General features: G+C 43.1%; 1 protein-coding gene across 1 annotated transcript; it reads right to left on the minus strand.

The window, feature by feature from the left end:
- Positions 1–3,360: 3,360 nt before the first annotated feature.
- C1QBP (complement C1q binding protein) lies at positions 3,361–17,657 on the minus strand. Its single transcript, XM_081943728.1, has 6 exons — positions 17,357–17,657; positions 13,174–13,324; positions 11,048–11,132; positions 8,710–8,805; positions 6,100–6,222; positions 3,361–3,813 (listed from the first exon to the last, which is right to left on the minus strand). Exons 1-6 carry the CDS (start codon positions 17,589–17,591, stop codon positions 3,664–3,666), a joined length of 840 nt encoding a protein of 279 aa, XP_081799854.1. The 5' UTR covers positions 17,592–17,657; the 3' UTR covers positions 3,361–3,663.
- Between the last annotated feature and the right edge of the window lie 1,569 nt (positions 17,658–19,226).

Genomic DNA, 19,226 nt, shown 5'->3' on the forward strand with positions numbered 1-19,226 from the left:
AGCCATACAAGAATGGGACATGTTGGATATTAGCAACGGTTATAATGGTTTCCACCAAGGTCCTCTGTTCCGGCGGGAACAGAGATTCAATCTCAATGGTCGAAGGGTCTGACAGCTCCCTATAAAAGGGCTGCTATCAGACTGAACCTTCACTGGATTGTACAGTTGTTCTGTTACAATAAAGAGCTGTTGTTGCCTTTAGCTTGAGTGTGCCTTTCCTTTACCCAATCTAACAGGACATGCCCACTATAAATGGATATGAAGAATGGAAAAAATAGACTTTGAATGACTGTTCTACTAAATATGTATAAAATATGAATAACAGTGGAACTTAAGGGGCAATAGTGTGTGTGTGTGTGTGTGTGTTAATAGTGGAATTATATGGATTGAAGAACTGGAAAGAACATGAATAGAAATACTTTAAATGCATAAGTGATTGTGATTGATAATAAACCTGTATAAGGAGATATTGAAAAATGGAAGAATGAAGGATGGAATGTTGATTTAATTATGGAAATATGAACAACAAAATAGATGGAAAACACGTCTTTGAATATTATAGCGACATGAAAGGAAAAAAAGTTAAAATAGGGATAGAAAATAGTGGGGGGAAATAATAATTATATATTAATATGTTAAAATATACAAAAGGACAGAAAGATGGTTCAGAAAGGGAGGGTGATAATAAAAGACATGTATAAATAATATGAAACAATGGAAATGAAATGTAATATTTAGGATAATAAGACTATGTTTATGTGTACTAAAATGAATGTTACCCAGTGACCACACCATTCACGCATTGGTATGTATAAAGAATATAAAATATAAAAATTTGATTGAAAAAAAAAAAGAATGGGGCATGCCCTTGCTCGGCCTCAAAAAGTTCTGCAAAGCTTCCGGCACCTCCAAAAATTGTGTAAGAACAGTGCATGCTTTTGTGTGGATTTCAGAAGCTGCAGAGACAATGGAAAAACATTCTCCAAGGCTCCTTCAAGAATGGAGGCCTTGTGTGACCTGTAGCAGCCTCAGGGAGGCCCCAGAAAGAACCTGGCTGAAGGTTAGAGTGTGTAGCAGATCCTGAGGAGCAAGAGTCCTGGGGGCAACCATGCCATCCCCCAAGGCTCGCATACTTTGGGGAATGGTGCAAAGTGTCCTTTTTGAATGGCATCAGAGATAGTAGGGTTGAAATTGAGGCCCAGGCCTCTAGTCAGGCCCACCCTTGGGGCTGCTGTTCAGGGTGGCCTAGATCAGGGCTCACCAATCTTTCGGACCTCAGGGAGCACTAAATTCCTAACTTTAAATCCCGCGGACCACTAATATGATCTGCCTAATGACTGGCTGGGTGAGCGGTGTTAGGTGGTCATGTGACTGGATGGGCATGGCCAACTTATGTCACTCATATTGAGGGGCTCCTCCCTCCCAGCCACTCTTCGCCCGGGCTCCTTAGGGCCCCAAAAGGAAGCAGTTGTTGGAGCTAAGCAGCCACCAGGAGAAAGAGTTAGCAAAACAGCTGGCTCAGTTCAAATTCTGATCAAGAAGGAGGCTCAGCAAAAACATCTCACTGAGGACTACGAGCATAGGCTTTCCAGAGGAAAGACCTACGGGAGTGTAAGGCCAGGTATTGGCGCCTGGGGGCTCAGCAGGCTGAGTTGGTCAGTCAGTTCTGGGCCAGGATGCTGTCCCACAGGAACAAGGCCCTCTGGCTTTTCGCCACCAGCGGCACTTCCCTCCAGCCTTCGCCCAAAGCCCCGCACCTGGAGGCTGAAGCATGTCGGAATTTCTCACCCCCTCCGACCTGCACAAAAAGACCCTGAATGGGGAGACTCTCTGCAGCAACACAAGCGCTCATTGCACTTATCTGGTCCAGGGGCAGGTTTGAGGACCCCCGATTTAATGAAATAAACACCATTTTTTTCTCCAGACCACCTCGTAAGCCACGCAACCCCCATTGCTCTCTTCTGCGTTTTCCTGCGCTCCCTAGGATGAGGAGGGGGTGGGCTTTGGTCTTCATCTGAACCCCCTCTCCCTTGTTCTACCTCTCCCCTGCTCTGCCCAGCCTGACTTTGCCTTTCTCCAGTTTCCTCCACAACCGATGGAGCCTCTCTCCTGCTATGTGTCAGCTGTTCGTCTTCCATCTCAGACTCCAAGGGGGCGTGACCTTTTGGTTGGGCTGTTTACTGATGGCTCTTTGGCAGTTTCTTGATTGGGGTATTGCTTACTTAATTGTTGGACTGAAGTTAACCTTGGAGTTAATCTATGCTGATCCAAGTGCTGATTGGTAATGGAGAGGTCCTTGGGTCTTTTTGTTCTTTTTTGGGCTGGGTGCGGTGGTGGGTTACGACTGGTATGCCCCGGTACAGGCATATCGGTGCCTGCAGGGAGCACTGGGTATCGTTCCGGTACAGTGCTCCAGAGGGCCCACCCGCCTGCCCACCAGTATTTACCAGTATTTGAGCTCTTTGGCTCTTCCACCGTATGGAGGGTACAATGCCTGTGCGACACTCCGCCGAGCAGCTGGAGCGTCGCAGCCTCCAGGAGATAAGGACTCATGTGCGTGCTGCGCACGTCTGCGCGCATTCATGTAGTGGATGCCGGGCCCCGTTACTCCGTACCGGTTGCACCAGGATACGGAACCTACCACTGGCTGAGTGATAAGTCTCTTTTGCATATTCTACACATGTTGTTAATGTCTATTGAGGGCTGATTTGTTAGAGTGCTGGGCTTCTAGAAATTCCCTAGCATTTTTGGACTTGGCCTGGTCTAGGATTGTCAGCTTTTCCCAATTGAAACTATGGTTAAAGCTGTCTATATGTTGTGAAATTAAAAGAACTTTCATCATGCGTACTAATGTTGATTTGAACATGTCAACGTTCGGTTAATCCAGGTCGAGCTCTGCAATTGGGTAGGAACTCCGAGACTTAAAAGCCTCCATATATCTGAACCACACCAAATTGGAAAAACCTAAGCATACCCATAGGGGACGTGGTGGCTCAGTGGCTAAGACGCTGAGTTTGTCGATCAGAAAGGTCGGCAGTTCAGCGGTTTGAATCCCTAGCGCCACGTAACAGAGTGAGCTCCTGTTACTTTTCCCAGCTTCTCCAACCTAACAGTTCAAAAGCACGTAAAAAATGCAAGTAGAAAAAGAGGAACCACCTTTGGTGGAAAGGTAATAGCACTCCGTGCACCTTCAGCATTTAGTCATGCCGGCCACATGACCACAGAGACATCTTTGGACAAAACTGGCTCTTTGGCTTTGAAACGGAGATGAGCACCGCCCCCTAGAGTCAGGAACGACTAGCACATATGTGTTGTGTGTTTACCTTTACCTTTTAAGCATACCCATAGTTCACTTTCCAATAATAGTTCAAGATTAATTTTTATTTTCACATTATTTATTTTCCTTTTTAAACTGTACAAACCTCCTCAAACTAGTGGACAGCTGGACGGCCTACAGTTGCAGAATGGCTATAATGTCCCATTCCCTCTCTAACCCTCAAGTGGATATAATCAACTCCAAAGAAAAGCTTCAATCCTCCCTCTGTACTCATCCTGTAGTTTCCCGGGGTTTTAAAACTAGAGTCCAGGTTTTGGAGGGCAAATAGTAATCCACTCTCAAACTCCCTTGAAAGAATAGATTGATCTCCACGTAGCTCACTCGGCCTACTGACATTTGACAAAATGCTTCAGATCTTCAAGGAACCGAATGTACTCTTTGTGCTCCAGGGCTGTGCTGAGGTTCACAAGCTCATCTGCAAATGTATTGTCCACCCCTCGGTCAGCCAAGAAATCCATCAGGTGGTCATACAGGGCCTGGGAAGATGATTGGATATGTAAGAAGACACAAGAAATGCACACATTGTAGAAGGGCAGCCATATCAGTCAGTCTACAGTGGGGAAAAGAGGGGGGGGTCTTTCATTACCGTATTTTTTGGCGTATAAGATGCTCCGAAGTATAAGACGCACCTAGCTTTTAGGGAGGAAAGCAAAGGGAAAAAATCTGCCTCTGCCTCCCAGCAATTTGCCTCCTTGCAACAAACAGTACAGACGATATACACTGTTTGTGGTGTTACATTTTAGACTAAACTTGTACATATGCTGTTAAAATTTATTTATTATTTATTTATTTCTTGGATTTCTAGACCGCCCCCTCTCCCAAGAAGGGACTCGGGGCAGTGTACAGTCAATGCAGATAAAAATACAATCATAAAACAATTAAATACATTTGGATGGAGGAGATAGGCTGTACAAGAAATAAATATATTCTAAACCCTAAAAACATCCCCAATTAAAATTGATTTGGCTTTCTGGAAGTATAGTTATTCTCTGCTATTTAAAAGAAGAGACAAAAGCAATGGGCCTCTTCAGATCAAGCATTTATTTTAAAAAGCTTCTTCATTTTCTTAAGTTGTCTAGAATAATAATAAAACAGTCTTTAAAGAATAAGTCTAATAATTTTAACATTCTATAGGCATTTATAGTTATTGACTTACCTCCTTGCAGCAAACAGCCTGATTAGCACAAGAAAAAAAAATCTGCCTCTGCCTCTGCCTCCCAGCAATTTGCCTCATGCAGCAAACAACAAGTTTCACTTTCAGCTTAAGCATGCCTCCCAATGATCAGCTGTTTCAGTCTGCAGGGATTTCCATAGCTTATTAACGACTCTGCAAGCCCCATTTTCCCCATTTGCTGCAAGGAGGTAAATTGCTGGGAGGCAGAGGCCAAAGAGTTGGGGCCGGTGGGTGGGTCTACATTCAGTGTATAAGACACACCCAAATTTTCACCCTTTTGGGGGGTGGGTGGGTGAAGGTGCGTCTTATACTCCGAAAAATACGGTATATTTATTAAAGTAAAGTAAAAACCATAAGCTTTTTTTAAGCTGCTTTATCAGATGCTCAAGAAAACCCTTTAGTTAAAAAAAAAATGCTATCAGGCTATGCTACCAGACTATTTAAGAAATGGAGACATACTTCTGAATATTCTGCATATGATGAGCCATGGTGGCGCAGTGGTTAGAATGAAGTACTGCAGGCTAAGTCAATGCTCACTCCAGGAGTTTGATTCTGACAGGCTCAAGGTTGACTCAGCCTTCCATCCTTCTGAGGTCGGCAAAACAAGGATCCAGATTGGTGGGGGCAATATGGTGACTCTGTAAATCGCTTAAGACGGGGCTATAAAGTACTATGAAGGGGTAGGTAAGTCTAAGTGCTATTGCTATTCTTTTCATAGATAAGGTGAATGCAGGTTTATGGTGAAATGAAGAATTGTCACCAAGTTCAGTGCAGCTCCCTTTCACCAACCTTCTTGGGTAAGGTTAGCGGCATTCAAGGATCCTTACAACCCTAGCAGTATTCACATAATACCAACCAAGCCTTTAATTATATAATAATATTGGGGTTTTCCCAAGTTTATAAAACATTTCACAGGAAGAGAAATCCCTATTTTCTCAATCTGTCCTAAACTGTGGGAACGCAAGATGGGAGGGTCATTTGTCTCAAGTAGGAATGTTCAATGATTGGATTCACACCAACTAAACTCTTAACCTGGGTTAAAAAAGACACCCTCTCCTTTGAGTTGAGCTTAATTCCTGACGACATCAAGATTAGTCCCTGCAGTTTTCTTAGCAGCAACTCAGTAACGTGAACCCAACTGCAATGTTCAATCCAGATGTTATACCCCAATTATACGTTGACTTTAGGCAACAACCTGAACCCAACTGCAGTGTTCAATCCAGATGTTATACCCCAATTATACGTTGACTTTAGGCAACAACTTGGTTAGCACAACATTGGTTGGTTCCTCACAAGAAAGTGACTCATAAACCATTCTACCTGTTTTAGCCTAGTCTCTCACGTGATGTGATTCCAGCACCTCCTTCACTCACAATACCAGCAGTACACACTCTTACACTTTTGTCAACCTGGCACCCTCCAGATTTGTTGGAGCGGCACCTTCTAGAAATCTCAAGGCAGCCCCATGGTGCTGGGTGGGAGAAATTGCAATTTCAGCCTACCTGGAGGCTACAAAGTTGAGGAAAGTTATTTCCTATAAACAATCATTCCCATACAAATGCACACAATGAGTTACGAATTCTCTTACCCAGTCTAGAGAGTCAGTGTTGAGAGTATAGTTGTTCTCCTGCCAGTCTGAATCTCCACTAGGCTGGAAACTGACTTCTTGGATGGAAAACATATCACTTTCCCCTTCTCCGGTGTGGCTAATCTGTTGGGCAAAACAATTCAAATGGTATGGGTGAAAAACCAAGGCATTACCAAGCAGCTCAGAATTAGGCCAGGAAGGGGGGGTGAGGGTGGCCTGAATCTCAGCAACAGGATGTGTTCTCCGGGGGGGGCTCTCCGAAGAATCGTTAGACTTCCTGCTATGTTGAGGGATGTTTAATCATAGCTGCCTTGTGGGGGCAGTGAAGGGAGGGGCACAAGTAGGTGTGGTTGGGGAACACGCAACTCCCCTAAAACACCTGCAATTTGCTATGCAATTGCTCTTGGACCTAAAGCAGGAAAGGCAGCCATTGTGAGCTTCCACGCTGAGTAGCTTGGAAAATCAGCGAAATACTTTGTCTGGGTGAGATAACAAGATTGCTTGAAAGTACAACATTCCTGTAATTAACCTTTACCTCTGGTTGAAAAAACTTGTTTAAAGAAAGAGTGGCAGGAGATTGGGGGGGGGGGAGACGGGCGTTAGAAAGTTCTCCCACCCTCGGACCAGCAGTGAACAGACAGATGGAGCCATTAACAGAATAAAAGTAACAATAGATCTTGAGAACTGTTTGTTGAAGGGCTAGAAAGCAAATTGGAACTTTTGACTCTTACTTTACTCTTTACCTTTTACAGAATTTTATAGACTTTTATCTTGCACATTTGTTTTTCTAACGCTAATAATTTCTGAAAATCTCTCTGTTTTCAAGCAAATGATAGAGATGATGAATTATTTGTTTGCACTGCTATCTAGTGGTAAATAAAAGCTGGTTGGGAAAAAAAAGAGAAGAGTTGCAGGGCTGACCCAATTTTTCCTCTTCGCATTGGGTAGACCAGGACGGCCCCGCGGATCCGACCACATCACAGGGCTTGAGTTTGACACCCCTGATCTATACAATATGAAGACTTTCTTACTTATGCATGTACTTAATTACTGTAACTGTAGCAGAGTGCATCTGCAAGGATCTGCACAAGTCAAACTACATGTTCCATTAGAAACATGTACCTTGGTATTGTATGATCCAATCATCTGCCCTCATGATTGGAGATGGGGAGGCTTGCATTACACATCATGCGTCTAGTGAATTTCCTTCCATCCCACAACAGGCCTATTTTGCAGAGTCAAAAGAATACCTCTAGCTCAGGGTTGAACTGTGGAATCCTTGGTTCTTGGCTTACAGACATTTCATTGCCCAACTAGGTAACATCATCAGTGCAACTCCCACAATCAGTAGCACTGATAATGTTACCTAGTCGGGTAATGAAACGTCTGCAAGCCAACAACCAAGCTCAGAAAACACCACCAACACTTGTTCAAAAGAAGCTGTGGGTTGTATTAGCATTGGCTTCCTTCTCAACAAAGTAAAACACTCAGAGTGAAGATGGGAGATGGTCATTGAGGAAGACGAAAAGAAGGGGTCCCACTTGTGGGTTTTGTAAAGGCACATCTGGATGGAGAAATCTGGATTAGATGGGTTTTTAGAGTGAATCCAGACTGCCCATTAAATAACACTCTGTATTTTATGAGCTCTGCAGCAAAGTGGTTAGATCAGCATTGTAATTCTCGGTGGGCCAGGATGGATGCCTCCTGCAGCACCCTGCCAGCTAAAATGGGGCACAGGAGACCACGTGAGACCCCCTGTACCACATTTTCGGTCTGGACGACATCCTGCAACATCCTGTTAGCCAAAACAGTTGGGGGGGGGGGGCTCGCATCCCATCTCCCGCATCCTACTTTGGCTGCCAGAGGTACCGCGGGCGCGTCCTTTGCTATTTCCAGGCCGGCCCTGTGAGCCAGATTTAAGAACCCTGCTGGGCGCATCCGGCCTTGAGTTTGACACCCCTGGGTTAGATGCAGAATTGCAGGCAAACTCTGCCCACAGCCTGGAGTTCGATCCTGACGTGGCTCAAGTTGACTCAGCCTTCCAATCTTCCAAGATCGGTAAAATGAGGACCCAGATTGTTGCGGAAAATATGCTGATAATGTAAACTGCTCAGAGTGTGCTGTAAAGCTCTATGGAGAGTTATACGTGTAAGCAAGCACTATTACGACTGCTATGATGCGAAGTTAGTTGGTGCACAGGAATTCCTGATTAAAGCTTTCTCAATCCAGGTTTATTCGCCATGCAGTGGAGCTGATGGGAGTTTTTAAAAAACCTGAAAGGGCATTTAGCTTTCAGATATCTTGTTTACATGAGTAGAAAGACAAACGTATGCGTTCAGTATACCATTTCTGACCTTGCAAAACTGATATTACATTCCCCAAATCCTCCTTCTGTTGGAATGATGCCAGCAATAATGGAGAAAGCTTAGCTAAAACATCTCCTTCATCACAATCTACTGTTTTATGTTGATTTCCAACCCTGGACAAGAGGACTTCATTGAGAGAAGGCAGAGGGATAAAGAGAAGGCCGAGTCCCTTTCGGGAGAGGGGGCGGTATATAAACGCTAATAATAAATAAATAAATTAAATAAATAAAATGACCACACTCGCCTCATCCTCAGGGTAATGGCAATCCAGCACCAGAGTTTGTTTGGTATCATCTTTGCTTACTTCTACAACAAAGTTTGGGGTGGATGTCAGCTCAGGCTGTGGAAGGAAGACAACAACATAAGCCTCAGAACAAACAACACCAACCAAATCGTATTTGATTGCAGCAATCCAGATGAAATTGATTAAACTCTTTCCCGTCCTGTTCTCCTCATAAGAAGCCACACAGACCTGATACCATCAAAGGCTTTCAATTCCTGCTGAAATTAAGATGCACCGTGCAGAATTATGATTTGTAATAAATCATGGCAGTGAAAGCAGAAGTCATTTAAAAAAAATATGCAAAATGGCAGCTCACAGAATCAAGATGTTATTGATCATGCTCACTGTTTTCTTTTAGTAACATCTTATCATGCAGCAGTTTCAAAAGTATACTTTATAATGAATTTAGGCAGGGAAATACTCTCCCAAGCAGCACAATGCAGAATTATGGTTTGTAATAAATCATTGCAGTGAAAGCAGACACTTTTGTCTACCATTTTCAGATGCCTATTACAGCAGAGGCCTCCAACCCTCCCCGCCTCCAGTCCATGGACCAGCACCGGTCCGCGGTATGCCAAAAAGCAGGTCACGCAAACAAGCAAAGCCCCATCCGCGGAATGAAGGCAGCACATGAAACCACGCCCCCTACGCTCTGCAGAAGAACCTCTCTTCATGGTACCGGCCCACTCTATTACAGAATATCCAAAATATGTTATTGCATTTGTGCATTAAGAAATAATACATTGTGACAAATAATGCTGAAATAAACAAGATGCAACATACAATTAAGTAATTATTGTCACAATGATAATGGACCAATCTGTTGTACTGGGCATGTCCAGACATGAGGTTGGTCTATTTTCATTCTTTATACTGTAGAAACAAAATGAAGCTAAGTTTCTTTATGGGCTATATATTGAAAAAAATATTAAAATTATTTAAAATTTTAAATAATTATTAAATTATTAAAATTCTGAACTACAGATAGTCCTCAGCTTATGACCACAATTGAGCTCAAAAGTTTTGTTCTTAAGTGAGGCATTTATTAAGCGAGTTTTGCCCCGTTTTATGACTTTTCTTTCCACAATTGTTAAGTGAATCACTGCAATCGGTAAGTTAATAACCTGATTGTTAAGTGAACCTGGCTTCCCCATCGACTTTGCTTTTGAGAAGGTGTTGCAAAAGGTGTTCACACTGCAACAGTCATAAATGTGAGTCAGTTTGTCAAGCATCCAAATGTAAATCATGTGACCTGACCATGGGGACGCTGCAACGGTTGTAACTGTGAAAAACGGCCATAAGTCACGTTTCAATGCCATTGCAACTTTGAATGGTCCCTAAACAAACTGTTGTAAATCAAGGACTACCTCTAATTTTATATTTAAGATTACAGCTTTTTCAAGTTCATTTCATCACCAATCCATATACCCATTTTTTTCCTATTTGGATGTACCATTACTACTGTATGCCTTTTATTTACCATATTTTTGGAGCATAAGAAGCACCAGAGTATAAGACGCACTAAGATTTTGAAGAAGCAAATTTTTTTAAAAAAGTTTTTGCACTCTGCAGACCTCCCCCAAAACAGCCTATTTTTGCAAAAACAGCCTGGTTTTTTTTTTTTTTTTTTGCAAAAACGGCCCTATTTTTTGTCAAAAAAAGGGCATGCATAGCCTTTAGGAGGCTTGTAGAGTGCTCCTGGGGGCTGCGGGGCTAAAATGAGCAAAAAAGGCCCGTTTTTCGCTTATTTTTGCCCTCCTCAGGAGCACTCTGGAAGCCTCCTAAAGGCTCTGCACGGCCATTTTTGTAAAGGGGATGGGGTTTCAGGAGGCCAATAATGCTGCATTCAGTGTATAAGACACACTCAGATTTTCACCCTCTTTTTTGAGGTAAAAAGGTGCGTCTTATATTCTGAAAAATACGGTAGTTTGTTGAATTCCATTTAAAATATGAAAACCAAATCATTTTTTAAAAAATCTGCAAAATGGCAGTCCACAGAATCAAGATGTTATTGATCATGCTCGTTGTTTCCTTTTAATAACATCTTATCTTGCAGCAGTTTCAAAAGTATACTTCGTAATGAATATATGCAGAGAAATACTCTCCCTTCCAAGCAGCACAATGTAGCGCCTGCTAGCGTTGCAATGAAGTTGGGACTTGGGATGAAGTTCAACAACGTCATTGCGCTATGAAGGTCACCTGCTTTTAGCGAGGATCTTTCACAAGGACACAGACACTTCATTCATTGCCTACACGGCTGAGTCCTACCCTGCTCCCAAACATAGGATTTTTTTTTTACCTCAACCTCATTATCCTTCTGTCCTTCTGGGGATTCATCAACGTTTGGTGGAATGCTGTTATTAACATTGAAGGAGACAGTAATCCTAGGGAACAACACAGCCACAATTAGCAAACCAAGATCAATGCAGGAGAGCAGTCTTGACTGTAACACATGGCCTCCAATGCTTCTAATTTCTCAAAAACTGTAATGCACACAAGGGGTGAAGTTCAGCAGGGTCCGACAGATTCTGGAGAACCAGTAGCAGAGGTTTTGAGTAGTTCGGAAAACCGGTAAATACTACCTCTGGCTGGCCCCAGAGTGCGGAAGGAATGGGGATTTTGCAGTATCCTTCCCCTGCCACGCCCACCAAGCCCTGCCCACAGAACCGGTAATAAAAAAAATTGAATTTCACCATTCCTCTAGCTTTCTTAGAGTATTCAACCTAGGGAGTGTTTAACAGAATTGCAGTGATCCAGAGTGGGGTAGGAATGGAAATTTTGCAGTATCCTTCCCCTGCCACGCCCACAGAACCGGTAGTAAAGAAATTAGAATTTCACCACCGATGCAGACACTGACCTAACTCGATCAAACAACTCTCAAGAAAAGCACAAACTGCACCAGTCTGAAGCCCTGTGAACCAATCCTTAAAATGTAGTCACCATATTGCCAATGTTGTTACATAGTGATCAGATTTACTGATCTGCAGCAGTCCGATTCTGATTTATCAATTTTGCTATGTGTGTACAATATGCACGTACCTACCTATTACTCTAAAAGCTAATGAGATGTAGCTATAATTATTTACTAATCGAATACATTATTATAATCTACAACATGGATTATAGGTTACTCTATAATCCACGTTCAAGTGCACATCATCAATGAATGACTTTGGGCCAATCACAGACTCTCAGCCCAATATAATTTCTGCCAAGGTTTAGCTTCCTCCAAACTTGTTGATTTTTCTACATTAAATGCAGTTTCTGTAGGCCAGTGATGGATAACCTTTTCTGGACTGTGTGCCCAAAGCGTGCACGCCCGAACCCCCAAAATGCAATGTGCGCGGTCCCTTTGCACACACCCCACCCCACGCATGTGCGCAGGGCTTCCTTGCAGGCGCCCTGCCTCTTGCATGCGTGCGTGGCAGAGACCCAAACACCAGCTGGCCAGTGAGAGGTGTGCACTCATGTGCAACAGAGCTGAACTGGGGTGACGGCTCATGTGCCATCAGAGAGGGCGCAGCATGCCACCTCTGGCAAGCGGGCCTTAGGTTCGCCATCATGGCTCTAGGTCCAGGATGGTGAACTTATGGCACGCGTGCCACAGGTGGCATGCGGAGCCATTTGTCAGGGCACGCAAGGCGCTGCCCTGTTCGCTAGTCAGCGCACGCAACTGAGTTCACCCTTTTTTAAAGCCATTTTGTGCCCTCCCTAGGCTCCAGAGGCTTTATAGGAGCATGGGGAGGGCAAAAAGAGCCTCCCCCGCTCCTCTCGGAGGCCCTCCGGAGGTTTCATGAGCTTCCCTGAAGCCTCCGGAGAGTAAAAAACCGGCCCTATGGGCAAAACGGAAGTTCGGGAACAGACTTCCGGTTTGCTCGGAGGGTCGTTTTAAGTGCTCCAGAGGCTTCAGGGAAGCCTCCTGAAGGTCCCTGAAGCCTCCGGGGGTGGGGGGGGGAGGCTTTTTTCACCTCCTCAGGCTCCTATAAAGCTTCTGGAGTGTGGGGAGGGCAAAAAAAGGATGCAAAAAATGGGAGGTCACGCTGGTGGGTGTCGCACATTGCATTATGGGTACAGCAAACCCATGCATGACCCCCCTGCGCTCCCCCCACTTATGGCACGCGAGCCAAAAAAGGATCACCATCGCTGCTCTAGGCTATATAAGCAATGGATTTTCTCCTTCCCCCTCCATAACCTATGAAATCCAGAAAGCAGGTAACCCAAGCTCAGTGGTGCATTAACCATTAAGCAGACTAAGCACATGCTTAGGGCACCAGGCCCAAGTGGAGCACCACAAAGTTGAGAAAGAAATAAAAACAATGAAGATTTGTACAGTATGTACAAAGGAAGGGGGCACCAAGATTTGTCAGTGCTTAGGGCACCAGTGAGCCTTAATCCGCCACTGCCCAAGCTTTTTGCCCCACTTACGTTTCCCCAGCCACTTTCCGTGTGAGCTTGGCCTCAGTGCCATGAATGTCCAGCTCCCACCCTCCAGACATCTTCGGCAAGGATTGGTGTTTCTGGATCTTCTTCTCCTCTTTGATTTCGTCATTTAGAAACTCGGTAAAAGCCTTGTCACCTGCAGATTGGAAAGAAGAGCAGCTAGTTCATTGTATGCCTTCAAAATGCACTTAACATAGCTAGTGTCCCAAAGGTGCTTTTTTTAAAGAGGCAATAGGACTTTCTGGTTTTTCTTTCTTCTCCGTAGACAACGTAGCTAGTGCTACTTCCAACTCAGGAATCCCAAAATGACATTTATGTTATTATTATTTTTTTTAAACAATTTTTATTTATTTTTGGACAAAGACAAACAAACATTAAAAAAAACCATCTTCCATTACGAATTGTAGAAAGTGTGTCAGTTGGTTACAGTATTTCCATGCATCTCTTCCATAGTCACCATCTGCTTTTCATATCAAATCGCATATTTTAAATTCACCTATATTCATGTATATCACAATTATTATATCCCAACCTGAATTTGATTATAATTATTTTTACATCCTTTTATATATAATACTTAAAATCTAGAATAGGATTATATGATAACATTCTATTAAATCATCCTAAAATAATCCAATCGCAATACATCTTTATAACATATTCTAGATGAAGTTTTTAAACATCCCCTCATATTCTCCATGTGTTATTTATATAAAATTTCATATTATCAAACTAATATATCTATATGTATTGTTATCATTATTAATAATTATTTAACTATAGCTACTGTCACTTCATTTTATACATACTACTAGTAAACTAAATTTAGCTTAGTATTTATTATACATTTTCATTGCATCAATCTGTATCTTTCCAGTAATAGTGTCGTCTTATATCTCTTTCCATTTGTAGCATTAATGTTCTAGTTACTTTCTTAATAAATCTTGTATAAACTTCTCTTCACAACATGTTGTTCCTTTCGTATCTCATAAAAGCTTGAAATCCAGCATCTGTTCTTTCCATCAGCTTATCTTTGGTTATCGCTGATGCTTCTGTCAAGATTTCTATCCTTATCTCCATCAATTTTTCTCTCTTTTCTTCTTCTGTGCTTTGAAGTCTAAGGTAGAGTTCCAATCCATCTATCTCCCCTTTCCATATTCCGCTCTTGCCATTACCAACTACGCTCACTTTGTTGTCAGTATCGAGAGTTTTATCATCTCTTTGCTCATTTTTTTCTTCATTTTTTGAACTGTCCTGCACTTTCTTCATTTGATAAACTTCCTCAGTTTCCCCATCAAATTTTTCTGTTTTGTATTCCATATTCTCCAATCTCTTTTCAATTCTCTTTGTCACAACTAATAGATTTTGAATTTCAAACATAATCATTTGCAATGTTAGTTTCTTTTTCCTGCTGAGCCATTCTTTCAATTTTGCAGGCACTGCCACTGTAGGGTTCAAGGCTATTTTAATAAACTTCAAACAGGTTCATTTATTATCTTTCAAGTCAAAATATTGTCTTCCCTCCAATAGCTAGTGATAGAACTGCCAAAAAGCACCTGTATAAACAACTTGTGCTCTTCCTACTATCACTCTCAGTAAACAAGCTGAAAGAACCTTGAATCTCAAGTGATCAAAGAGAAAGAAAAACAATGTATCCAGCCTCCAGCTTCTAAGTGGCAGTGTAACTGCTTTTCCTCCTGTTGTTACAATCCTCTTTATAATCCTTATTATCTTCTTTATATTCCAAGCTTAAGAAAAAAAAAACTTAAATGGAGATCAAAAACAATCCTTAAATGGAGATCAAAAACAATCCAATCAAGCATTATAAAAAAAAGAAGGAAAAATTTAATCCATAGGTGTAAGCAAAAATGAAAAAAGAAGAATTAATCCATTCAGTTTAAAAAATAGGGAGCCTTTGCAAAAGTTCCATCCGTGAAAAAAAAAAATTAGAAACAGGATAACACACTAAGTTTAATGTAGATTAATTTCACCGCTTACAGTCTTCTGTCTTCAATTTTAATTTAACTTAATTTTTTTGGGGGGTAGTCTCTTTTTCTAATAATATTTCCTCACCAATTCAACACACTTTCTCTTTCCGCTTTCTTCCCGTTCCGGAGCTGTCCCAACTTCAGAGCTTCATTAGCTGTGTTTCTGTCGCTGGAAATAAAGGCTATTCCTGGATCTTTCAGGGACTTTGTGGTGTCCCTGAGATCAGCAGGAGGTGCCCTTCTCAATCACCATCTCTACGGGACAATTTAGGTCCGAATGGACCATCCAGCGGCAGAAATAGCGACTATAATCTCGGAGCACCAAGATCGCACGTCGTGCCATCGCGACATCAGCTCTCTTTTCCAACATTTGTATTATTAATTACTAAAGCATTGTAAAGGTTTGGTCACAACAGATTCCCCACATCAGCGAACATTGGTGAATCCAGAAAAAAGTTAAGCAGTTTTGAATCTGATCCTAATTTCTGCTGTAGATAAAACTGACACCAAAAAATGCTGAAAGGTGTCCAAGAGACCCCCCCCCCCATCCACAATGTTGCCAAGAAATGAAGCTTTTATTTTTACCATGGGGTTGGGCTCAATGGAGCTTTACCATCAATAATAGACAGAATAGAAAATAATAGTTCAGCAAACCTAAATTTCACCTAAATTGCACAAAAGATTCACCTAATCTTCTATTTTAGGCTCAAGTACTCAAAAACATTGGGTTCACAAAATTTCACTATATAATTTGTTCTAGATTCCCACAAATGCTATGAAAATAGGAATCTCAAATCATTATCTATCCATTTATTTATTTTGTGCAAATTGTTCACTGTTCCATCACAATTATTTGGGCTGAGATGCATCCAATTGTAGAGGATATTCCATTTTGGAAACTATAGTATAGATTTGTACAAGGAGATTATAGGATTTCAAATGTTATTTTTAATTCCATTCCATATAACTTTAAGTCTGGAATTGATCATCTTCATGGCTGACCAAAATTAGATTAAGCCACTGTGTTTTTGCACCAGAGCTTTAAAATAGTTGTTTCCCAATCGGTGTGCTCCAGAAATTTGCAGACTACATGTCCCAGAATTCCTGGAGGAGGGAAGGACCTTTGAAATAGTAGTTCTAGCAAGTCTGAAGAGGCCCAGACTGGGTGCCTAGAAAAAAATAAGACTTTGCTTGCATGGATGATCTTCGGTTTATGCTTCCCCCCCCCTCCAACTTGCAGCCCATTTCCCCTTAAAATTAAGGGGCCTTATGATTCTTGACGAATGTATCTTGTCTTTTTATGTACACTGACAGCATATGCACCAAAGACAAATTCCTTGTGTGTCCAATCACACTTGGCCAATAAAGAATTGAATTATTCTACTCCTATTCTATTCTATTCTATTCATTCTATTCTCTTCTCTTCTCTATTCTGTTCTATAACAATCCATGCGAGCCGAGCCGGCTGGACAAGCTGAATCAAGATACGATTTTGCTGCAGGCACATGGCGTCCGTTAATGCCCGCACACACCTTGATGCGAAAAGGTGCCTCAGTGGCTAAGACACTGAGCTTCTCGATCAGAAAGGTCGGCAGTTCGAGTCCCCTAGGACAGGTCTCCTGCGTGAGCAGGGGGTTGGACTAGATGACCTCCAAGGTCCCTCCCAACTCTGTCCCTGTTACATGCCTTGCGGGGTTGCGATTTGCGCCTAGCGATCACCGGGCTATTTTATACGCGTTTCCACGCGTCTTCTCCAACCGGTGGCCTTCATAGGCAAAGACCCATGGAAACCCACCCACCCACCCCATCTCCCCATTGTACCTTTTCGAGCCTAAAGCGCAAGAGACCTAATTCGCATCGTGGTAGGAACGAGCCACGCGAAAGTCAACGAGGTTTAACCTTGGCGCACAAACATCCTAAAAGCTACCCGGGTCCTTCTTCACCCGTGATCCCGATTCTTTTCCTCCTCGCCTCGATTCCCCAGCTCCACCTTGCTGAGACCTTCGGAGAGCACACCGGGGTGGCGGGATCCCCTCGCCGAATCTCCGATCCTGGCGAAAAGCAACTTCCACCCACCCACGACGGAATCCAAGGACTCCCCCTCCAGACCCGCCGCGCCCGCCCCAGGAACCCGGTGGCTTCCGCGCGGAGTGAACGGGAGGTCGGCCCCTTTCGCTCACCTTCGGTATGGAGGCCGCCGCAATTGCAGGAGACGGAGGGGGAGCCCCGCAGAAGGCCGGGAAGGCCTTTCCCGGAGCCGCGGAGCACCCAGAGGGAGCGGGTGAAAGGCCGAGCGGCCACCGCAATTGCGGCGGCCCCGGGGCGATGCGCGCCGCCGGTCCGCAAAGGCAAGAGCGGCAGGGAAGAGCGCGCGGCGGCGGCGGCGGCGGAGCGCAAAGCCCGGGCGACCAGCATGGTGAAGGCCGGAGAAAGACGGAGCGAGGCGAACTCACGTGGGGGAAGCCCGGAAGGAAGGAAAGTGGGCGGGGAGAAGGGGGAGAAAGGAAACCGAGGTCGCTAAGCCAGACTCCGCCTGCTCCAGCGTCCCTCCTCCTCCTCCTCCTCCTCCTCCTCTTAAAGAAAGCGCCCAAAGCGCTGCTTTTCTTTCGGGCTGCTGTTTGCAAGCGGCGCACCCTGCACAGCTGGTTGGGTTTTGTTTTGTTTTTGAGGCGGCTTTGGGCTGGTAATGCTGGGCTGGAGTTCTGGATGTCCGTGGCGGCGGATGCCTCGGGAAGCCCAGTTTGCAAAAGCGGGAAGGTAACATACATTCCCCCCGGTCTTTGGCCGAGTGGCTTCAGAAGTAGATGTGGCCTGTTTCCTGCGGGACTCTCCTTTAACGATTACCGTGGTACATCGACGTGAATGGAGAAGAGAATAGGAATAGAATAGGAAAGGGATGGGATAAGAATAGGAATAGGAATGGAATAGAATAAAATAGGGAGGGGATAAGAATAGAAATAGGAATAGAATAGGAATGGAATAGAATAGGAACGGAATGGAATAGAACAGATTAGAATAGGAAATAGAATAGGAAAGTGATGGGATAAGAATAGGAATAGAAATAGGAATAATAGAAATAGGAATAGAATAGGAAAGGGATGGGATGGGATAGGATAGGATACAAATAGAATAGGAATAGGAATGGAATGGACTAGGATAGAATAGGGAGGGGATAAGAATAGAAATAGGAATAGAATTGGAATGGAATAGAATGGAATAGAATAGAACAGATTAGAATAGGAAATAGAATAGAATAGAATAGGAAAGTGATGGGATAAGAATAGGAATAGAAATAGGAATAATAGAAATAGGAATAGAATAGGAAAGGGATGGGATGGGATAGGATAAGATACAAATAGAATAGGAATAGGAATGGAATGGAATAGAATAGGGAGGGGATAAGAATAGAAATAGGAATAGAATAGGAACGGAATGGAACAGAACAGTTTAGAATAGGGAATAGAATAGGAAAGTGATGGGATAAGAATAGGAATAGGAATGGAATAGAATAGAAATAGAAATAATGGAAATAGGAATAGAATAGGAAAGGGATGGGATAGGATAGAAATAAAATAGGAATGGAATGGAATAGAATAAATAGAATATGATAGGGATATGGATAGGGAAGAGACAGAGACAGAGAAAGAGAGAGAATTGGCTAAGTGTGATTGGACACGCAAGGAATTTGTCTCTGCTGCATAAGCTGTCAGTGTACATACAATTAACAAAGTGATAGGTGACCTAGGTCATAAGATACCAATAGGAGAAAGCAGGAGGAAAGGTGAGAAATGAGAAGATGAGGAAGATGAGAAGGGTAATAGCAATGCAGCCTACTACCATATATGGGTAAATATCTTTAAGCCTAAAATAGTGCTGTGGGAATTAGGTGTTCAACAGAGTGATGGCAGGGGGGAAATATTTTGTGCCTAGCTGTTTGGGCATGCAATGCCCTACAGCGACATCCAGAAGGGAGAAGTTGTAACAGGGATACTAAGCAGACCATGTCAGACAAGTCTTAACAGAAAAACCAGACTAAATATAACCACCAAC

The sequence above is a fragment of the Natrix helvetica genome, assembly GCF_964273705.1.
Source record: "Natrix helvetica genome assembly, chromosome: 2".
NCBI classification, from domain to species: domain Eukaryota; kingdom Metazoa; phylum Chordata; class Lepidosauria; order Squamata; family Natricidae; genus Natrix; species Natrix helvetica.

Bases quoted from the DNA above. Each gene is read 5' to 3' on its own strand.
- C1QBP (XM_081943728.1), bottom strand. From the start codon at position 17,591: ATGCTGGTCGCCCGGGCTTTGCGCTCCGCCGCCGCCGCCGCCGCGCGC. The intron at 13,325-17,356 runs GTGAGCGAAAGG...TCCAATCTGCAG, and splicing joins CGGCGGCCTCCATACCGAAG to GTGACAAGGCTTTTACCGAG. The intron at 3,814-6,099 runs GTAAGAGAATTC...TCATCTTCCCAG, and splicing joins ACACTGACTCTCTAGACTGG to GCCCTGTATGACCACCTGAT.